Source organism: Fusarium oxysporum, chromosome VII (genome assembly GCF_013085055.1).
Source record: "Fusarium oxysporum Fo47 chromosome VII, complete sequence".
Lineage (NCBI taxonomy): Eukaryota > Fungi > Ascomycota > Sordariomycetes > Hypocreales > Nectriaceae > Fusarium > Fusarium oxysporum.
This window is the reverse complement of record NC_072846.1, coordinates 954,278-962,880: the sequence shown is the minus strand read 5'-3', so window position 1 is coordinate 962,880 and position 8,603 is coordinate 954,278. Positions and strand designations below refer to the sequence as shown.

The following is an 8,603-nucleotide window of genomic DNA, read 5'->3' as shown; positions in this document are numbered from 1 at the left end:
AAATGCCGCTGACGGCGCTGACTGAAAATCCAGGATGAGTGGATGGCTACGTGCTTTTTGAACAACGTATATTGCTGTTACCTGCCTGCACACTGCTCTCATGGGCTGCAGCCGCTGGATAATGGCGTCTTCAATGTATCCAAGGCTGCCTACCGAAAAGAACTGCAGAAACTCGCCAGCCTGACCGATTCTGCGCCGGTGGACAAGGTCAACTTCATCAAGGCCTATGCCAAGGCCAGGGAAGTGGGTATGACGAAGAAAAATATACTCTCAGGCTGGAGAGTGACTGGAAACTGGCCGATGTCACGGCGGAAATCGCTTATACATCCTGAGATTCAGCCGGACAAGAAGGAAGCAACGCCCGGGTCGGACGGCCACCGAGACGGGCAAGTCGACTCTGATAATACGCCAAAGACCAGCCGCCACATCCGAGATATGGGGAAGAACAAGAGCCCGTCAACAAGAAGGCGCTATTCTGTGATATCGAAAGGGTTTGAAGCTCAAGAGTCAAAGATCGCCTCTCTGAGCACCAGAATAGCCAGTCTGGAGGAGGAAGTTGGCCGGTTGAGCAGAGGCAAGAAGAGGAAGGCGATACCGAATCCCAACAAAAGATTCATGACATTGGCAGAAGCTCTGGTAACTGGTGAGACTATTTCCGAGGCAAACGAAGCAATTGAAGAGGCGGATGCTGTTGAGGATGTGATCGAGGTGGGAGGGATGGAAGAAGTAAAGAGTTCAAATTCGGAGGAGGAAGAATTAGGTGTGGTATGCACACGCGCAGGGCGTGAAGTCAAAATACCGCGAAAATATTAAAATCCATTTCATTCTAAAACGAAATTCGAAAATCATTTCACGGGTTTTATTTTTGGTGAATTTTCAACATATGGTTGAAAAATAGCATTTTGTATGGGGGAATTTCTTTTTTGCTGTACGGTAGGTGGGTACGTACGGCAGGTGGGTACTGCATGGTAATGCGACGCGTTTTCGTTCAACCTTGGTACAGTAGGCGCATCACACGTCACCGACGTTAATATCAGATCACAAATACACAGTATCCCAGCCAAGGTTCAAGCCCATGCCATCCAAAGCCAGTGAGAATTCACTCATCGGCACTGTCTCCATGCTCCCATCCAGCTTCTGGAACACCAGGTCCAGCAAGTCCACAGCCCTTCTGGCGTCTGGCGACCACTCGCTCCATCGCACCCACGTGTCCTTGCAATTCCTCAATGTAGCCTCGATGTGCGCCATGTCAATACCGTCGGTCTCACCGGTCGTCGCAGGCCATGTTCCGAAATGATAGAGGAATGTGCTGAGAACCGCCGTTGCGACGAGGGCCTCGTGCACTGCGAGTATGGACGTCTTATTCTTCAGCACAGTCAGAGTGCCACCGGGCCGAGATTCCGTGTCCATGATAATCAGGAACTCTACGTTTTGTAGGGCTGCTTGTATGCATTTACGTCGTGAGTGCAGTTCATACTCGGCATCCTCTTCCGCAGGAGGGTCTCCATCGTCGGCCGATCGGGGGCTCTTGAGAAGGTGAGATATGTGCAGCATTATGTACATCTTGTTGTAGAGGCTGGTGAGGCCGATTCGTTGCCCTACTCCAGCTGGGGACTCGGAAAGACAGTTGCTCAGCGATTCAAACTTGAATTTATCCGGGATGGTATTCCACGTCTCTGCAAGGCGGGCCTCTGCGCGTCGCTTCTCAGAAGGCAATAAGAGACCTTGAAAAACGTTGGCGTCAATCAGCCAACCGACGGTGAGACTCAGCTTATACCTGGCCAGTGGACATGACACTGGAGTCAATTCCGAGTCTAGGCGTGACTCAGGAAGAGTAGTACAGCTTGGATCGAGGTCACTGTCGTGCAGGTTCCGAGGCGGTTTGGTGTCCCATGATCCTTCAGCTATAACCCTTGGTGACCCGCTGAGCACAGACATTGAGGTATCGCAAATATGAACCGTGGCCCAGATCCGCCGCCGCATCTCGCCTTCAAAACAAGATATCTCGGGGAAGTGGCACGGGTCACGGTGGTAGCCCATGCGAAAGGCAATCTGCGTCATCAGCCCTGTTGTTGCATAGATTCCTGAATGGACATCCGGCGAGGGACATGTCATCATGAGTTCCAGTACTGTGTAATTGATCAGTGTCTCAAGAATGTATGGTCCTCCTCGAACATAGTCTCCGGCCTTCAGGCAGTGTATCATTTGATGGGCATATTCTGAATACTGCGCAGTGTATCCGGAGTCCGACATAGTATCACTGGTTGGGGCTTCCGATTTGCGTGAGAATATGGTCGAAATACTGAGTATGCTATAGAGGAGGCCGATCCAATGGATGGACACATCACGAGGGTTGGCCCAGAATTGTTCGTACTAGTACAAGTTGCTCAGTATGCCGTCGACGTGTCCTGAATGAGTGGTGCGCTTACTTACCTCTTGAAGAAACGTCGGGGGATGAAGGGCAATCACTTAGAACGTATCGTTAGTGGATGCTGCACAGCACCGGGGAGTCGCAATTCCAAATACTCACGCGGCATCATCGACATCTCACTGAAATAATAAAACACCATCCTGTCTACTATGTTTCTCTCGGGCAGCTCAGAGATCAGCCTTTCCTTTGGAGGCGGCCGTGTACCGCTGTATAGCAAGAGTGGGCGCTGGCGCGACTCGTCGGGTACTTCCTGACCGTATGTTTCGGGAGACTGAATCTCATTTAGATTCTCAAAATGGCCTTTCAATTCCGAGATTCCATCCATTATAGCAACCCAGTGAATGCCCCCAAAATACTCTGTCCCTTGATTACCGCGGCGCATCGTCCCAGCCTCGGCTAGATGAGGTCGTAGCGAGATCCCGCTGTTGCTTAAGGGCGACGAAGCGTCGAGGTCAGGTCGTTCGTGACGTATGGTATCCAAAGTCGATATCATCATCTGCTCTAAGGATTTAACTTTGTCCTCAAGAACTGAGAGGCTCGGCTTCTGTGCAGTTTGGGTTCTAGGTGCCGGCCGCGACACAAGCCGGGATGCGCGAGCACTGGGAAAGGAGCAGCTTAAGTTGCGTGATGTACAAGCAGAGCATGGCTGCGTCCTGTCACATTTTAACCTGGAAAACAAAAAGAAAAAGAAAAAGTCAGAAAGTTGTTCTTAGAGAGTTTGTAGACGCGAGAAGGCTCAAACTGTACTTTCTCTTGCGGCAGAATTCGCACGAAAGCTGTTTCTTATCGCGGCGGCGATGAGGTGGAGGACCTGCGGTCGGAGTGCTTAGATCCGCGGCGCTGTGAGTAGAATAGAAATCCGCTTCGTGAGAACTTTGATCAGACATTTCGGCAGACACGGATACAAGCTGATGGACTCAGGAAGAGGAACGTAGGCTGGAAAAGAGGGGGCTACAGGACGGGGCGAACGGCGGATTTTGATGCTCCGCACGCGCCGATCATCCGCTCCCTTCGCCGACCCTCCGCTATAGCGTGCCCCGCATGAGCGCCGCTTAACCCAAACAGGCTGCATAACCGAGACGACTCAAACATGCATCTTCCGTGTACGGGTACGGATACAGAATGTGCCGATGCAAAGTTCCCCTTGATTATGTCCGTGGACATATCCAGTCAAGCTTCCTTTAAATACTGATCTACGTAAAAGCTTGGCGTGTTCACGGTTTCCCTCTCACTTATTCGTAAAACCTATGCTCCTCTGATATTGTCAACATGAATTCCGACGTCGAAACCGCTGTCGAATCCAGCCATGATCGGGGCTCGAAAGAAGAGTTGGACGCCGAGACCAAAGCAAACGCCACGTCTTCAGACCCCAATGTCGTTGACTGGCAGGAAAATGACCCGGAGAACCCTTTGAATTGGCCTGCTTATAAGGCTGTAGCTCATGTTGTTATCATCTCTTTCATGACCCTCACTGTGTAAGCTATCTCTTTCGTATACTCTACAGACCTCTCGGTTCAGCTGCTTACCTCTGCGGATAACAGTAACCTCGCCGCGACCATGTTCGCCCCGGCCGCATCCGATCTTGCCAAAGATTTCGGCATCACAAACTCGACAGTCGTGACCCTCGCCGTTTCGATCTACCTGTTGGGGTTCGCCTTCGGGCCCCTGCTGATTGCGCCTCTATCAGAATTGCACGGAAGGTACTGGATATACAACGTTTGCAACCTTATTATCTTGGGTATGACCTTAGGCTGTGCAAAAGCTCCCAACTTGGGAGGTTTCTTGACTTGCCGCTTCCTCGCCGGTGTAGCTGGTTCTGCTCCGTTGACAATCGGGGGCGGCACGATTGCCGATGTGACCACCCCGAACAACAGAGCGAAAGCAATGACGGGTTGGGCTCTTGGGCCTCTCCTCGGACCCGTAAGTCCACTGTCCCAATTTACTCTTCCGTTTTCCATGCTGACGTCAAGTACCAAGGTCCTTGGTCCAATTGCTGGTGGCTTCATAAGTGCTCATCTAGGCTGGCGATGGACATTCTGGATAATTGCAATTCTGGTAAGTGGTATCTCCGCCATGAACGACACAGACTTCTTGACTGACTTGGGCAATAGAGTGGCGTTAATAGCATTATCTGTGTCCTATTTATGCGAGAGACCTATGCACCAACCATCTTAGCCCACCGAGCCGCGCGACTTCGCAAGGAGACTGGCAATGAGAACCTTCGACCAGCTGGAGCTCGCTCTATCAACACCTCGACCCTTATCCTGCAGACCATCACTAAGGCCATCACCATGCTCTTTACCAGTACCGTTTTGTTCCTACTGTCACTGTTTAATGCCTTTGCATTCGGTCTTCTGTACCTTCTATTCACTACCTTCCCCCAGGTCTTCGAAGGTCAGTACGGCTTCGGCACCGGCGTCTCCGGCTTGAGTTACATTGGAGTCGGGACAGGCATGTTCATTGGCCTCTTTACCTTCGGTATCACCGATAAAATGATGAACGCCAAAAATGCATCTCCCAAGCCCGAGACTAGGCTGGTGATGACAATGGTTGCAACTCCACTCCTTGCTGTTGGCTTGTTCTGGTACGGTTGGTCCGCAAAGGAGAAGGTCCACTGGATTGTTCCAGTAATAGGAACCGCCTTCGTCGGATTCGGCATCTTGGCCATCATGGTGAGTAGATCCGGGCCAAACAATATTTCCCGCTTCACAATTCTAACCTTAGTCTCGTCTAGCTGCCCTCTCAGCTATATGTCGTCGACCTCTTTGGCGCACAAGGGGCTGCTTCAGCTCTTGCCGCGCTCGCTGTGTTCCGCTCTTTGTTTGCCGCATTCCTTCCTCTGGCTGGACCACCTATGTACGATAATCTGGGCCTTGGTTGGGGAAACTCTGTCTTGGGCTTCCTCGCTGTAGCCTTCATTCCACTACCTATCCTCTTTTACAAATTTGGGGAGAGATTAAGGAATAGGAATTGAAACAAATCCGCCGTGATGGCATAACAGAGCATGACGCTAGATGATATAGCCCACGGAGATTGATCATGTTCAATAACAGAGATAGAATCTTTAACCTTGTTCTTTTTTATTCCTACTCTTCTTGTTAGCTATAGAGATTATCTTGTAATATATTATCATTTTTAATTAAGAGAGAAGTAATACCAAAGCCATACATAAAGTAACACAAGGTGTTTTTTCAATATAACCATAAGATGAGGCGTTATATACTACACCTAATAACATAATAACCTTATTATTAAATTAATAAATTATATAGTAACTGCCTTAAACCTTAGTTGGATTAGGTTATAAGATAAAGTAGTAATAATAAATATAATAAAATAATACTAATAAATATAATAAGTAATTATAACGTTATTAAATAAGTAACGTACATGATAAGAGAATGGACCAGACAAGTGAGTGGACCAATTATACTGTGTACGTTAAACACTAAACTTTAAATTTCTTAAAACATGCTATTTAGGTCTAAAATGTAAGTAGGGATATTTTTTAAGTATCTAACTTAAAATCGTATATATAAATATTTTTCCAGGATTTCTTTAAAAATATAGCTAGCTAGTAAAATTTAAAAGTCTTAAAAAAGACAGTGCGAATAAGATTTTTTAATTTTATTCTTAAGTAAAAGTTTTTCAGAGTTTTAAAAACTTCGTTATATAAAATATATTATCCATTTAATATACCCTGTAAGTGTTAGCTTCTAGTAAGTTAATTCTGATTTTTAAAAGCTTATTAAAGATACTAGATCTTAAGGTGTAAATGCTAAGAAATTAATTTTTGGTCCACTCACTTTTCTGGTCCACTTGCTTATCATGTACGTTAGGCTATTTTTCTTTTTTATAAATAAGTTAACGTACATGATAAGCAAGTGGGCCATCCAAGTAAGTGGGCCACTTCTTGTATACCCTTAAGGTAAAAATTAAAATAAAAACACCACAAACTATCTAATTAATTAAAACTACTCGCTATACTCTCCTCTAGACGTCTCAATCACTACCTGACAGGTCCTTGCATTATGCCCAGCCTTTCCGCATACACCACAGCGCCGAACGCCCGGTCGGCGCCGACCTTTCTTGACCACTACTTCTCGACGATTCGGCCACTACCTGCGCATCTACATCCATCTGATCAACTACTTGCCTTGATTCCCCTGCAGTCATCACCCCTCCTTTCTGTAATCGGGTTCTTTTTGCCCTTCGGCGTCGACTAAGTATCTCGTTTGCTTGTTCAAGGTCATTCATCCTAGCCTCTACTAAGGCTAGCTTATGCATGACTGTGCTTGTTCCCTTCTCAAAACACTTCACAGCTTGAATAAGTGACTCTGGAGAGCTGCTATGATGTCTTCTGATTCGTTTCTGTAAGTAGGCAGATTGAGATTGGACCTCAAGAACTGTCTTTGGGGTTTTTGAAACCCATGGGGTTAAGGGTTCAGCAACCTCCTCGGAAGGCGTTGGAGTCCGCAGCTTCATATCAAGCTTTGAGATCACGCTTTCCGGGTTAAAAGGAGCAAGCCCAGCTCCTCTAAAACCCCCTTTGATATTTTTTTCGGTTATAGTGGCTTGGAAGGCGGCGTGGAAGGCGGGAAAGAACTCGGTCTTCGAAATATAGGTTATAGAGCATCTGATCAGATGCTCTATTTCTCGACCATATGCCTTCTTTAGTGGCCCAAAGCACCCGATATCAAGAGGCTGAAGTAGATGAGACGCATGAGCCGGAATACAGAGCGTGATGATATTATTCTCCTGGCAATATTTCTCAAAAGCGACGGAGTGGTGACTTTCGTGGCCATCAAGGATCAGAAGACGATAAGAACCAACTGATCGGTCAGTTGTGCATTGGTTGAAGTGCTTTAGCCACTCAAGACCTAGTTCATTATTTGTCCAGCCATTTTGGCTCGTTGCAATAACCCAGCCGTTTGGGAGGGTAGGTTCTTCATGCCAGTTGGCAAGGTGATATTGGCCCGCTCCAATGATAAACGGCTCGATCGCCCAGCTTTCCGCATTAATCGCTTGAATGACTGTAATCCATTCACGATTCCCAGGCTGCACTGATTTTGGTCTTCCAAGCCTTTCTGAACCTGTGACGACCATGCCGCTTGAGATAACACCCATCATAAAGCCAGTCTCATCAAAGTTCCAGATATCCTCTGATTGGATACCATACTTCGCGATTGTGTTCTGTACGAGCTTAAACCAGTTGCGAATAACAGTTGGATCTTCGCATTTGGCCCTCTGGTAGTCATATTTACGAAAGAAATGCGTCTTGAGCTCTGGTTGTCGTTTAACGAAGTTATGAGCCCAGCGCTTGCCGACGGGTGGCGCCTTGCGGTCAGCGAGGAGAGAATTGGCCATTTCTTCAATAAAAGAATGTCTCGGAGGAAACCCTCGCGAATCTAGGTCGAGAATAAAGTGAACTACTATTTCTTCTTCTAGATTAGATAGTCTGCGTGATTTCTGGGTAGTATCGCGTCGTGATTGAATGCCATTCTGGCGGCGACGTAAGGTATTGCGAGGAACTTCATATGTATCTGCAGCGCGTCGGACACTTAGTTTGGGGTTATTTTGAAGGGCCTGAAGTGCAAGAAGCATTCTAGCCTCAGTAGAAGAGTTTGGCATGCTTGGTGGTTGAGAATTATCTGATCAGATAGAAATGTTGCAAGGTGAGGGATTTTTGGCCCACTTACTTGGATGGCCCACTTGCTTATCATGTACGTTATTTCTTAATTCTTTACTTATATAAGTTTAAAAGGCTTATAATTAAGTATTAAGCTTATCCTACCTTGCCTTATAGACTGGGAAAGCCTTTTGCGACTCTACACTCAATATTCTTTATTGAGGGTATTATTAAGGGAATTGCTATACGGGCATGACTTTTGTAACATCTGATTGGATAGGACCCTCTTTTGTTAGCACATCTCGGTTCTATCGACGGCTCTAATTTGTACCTAGAGTTTTCAAACCTTAGTTGACTGACGCGACGCTCTCCATCAGATAATTAGCTATCCATCGCTAGTCTCCCAGCCCTTAACAATAACAACTTTCATTATGTCCCAATCCGAGCCTCCTCATAGCTCAGAGCAATTCAAGACGCCGAACCCGACGGTCCAGCCCGAGCGATCAATCACATCCTCGAAAACGACAGTGACAGACCCGACCG

The 8,603-nt window shown here is 47.1% G+C and overlaps 2 protein-coding genes across 2 annotated transcripts; one reads left to right on the top strand and one right to left on the bottom strand.

Annotated features, from left to right (window-relative positions):
* Positions 1-897: 897 nt before the first annotated feature.
* FOBCDRAFT_186214 (uncharacterized protein) lies at positions 898-3,318 on the bottom strand (the record flags this gene model as incomplete). The annotated part of the gene is made up of 4 exons (XM_059608617.1): positions 898-2,373; positions 2,434-2,468; positions 2,531-3,099; positions 3,179-3,318. 4 exons carry the CDS (start codon positions 3,316-3,318, stop codon positions 1,039-1,041), a joined length of 2,079 nt encoding a protein of 692 aa, XP_059465318.1. The 3' UTR covers positions 898-1,038.
* A 382-nt stretch (positions 3,319-3,700) lies between these two features.
* FOBCDRAFT_140210 (major facilitator superfamily domain-containing protein) lies at positions 3,701-5,405 on the top strand (the record flags this gene model as incomplete). The annotated part of the gene is made up of 5 exons (XM_054705503.1): positions 3,701-3,906; positions 3,973-4,351; positions 4,409-4,486; positions 4,543-5,103; positions 5,166-5,405. The coding sequence occupies 5 exons, from the start codon at positions 3,701-3,703 to the stop codon at positions 5,403-5,405; spliced, it is 1,464 nt and encodes a 487-aa protein (XP_054561478.1).
* Between the last annotated feature and the right edge of the window lie 3,198 nt (positions 5,406-8,603).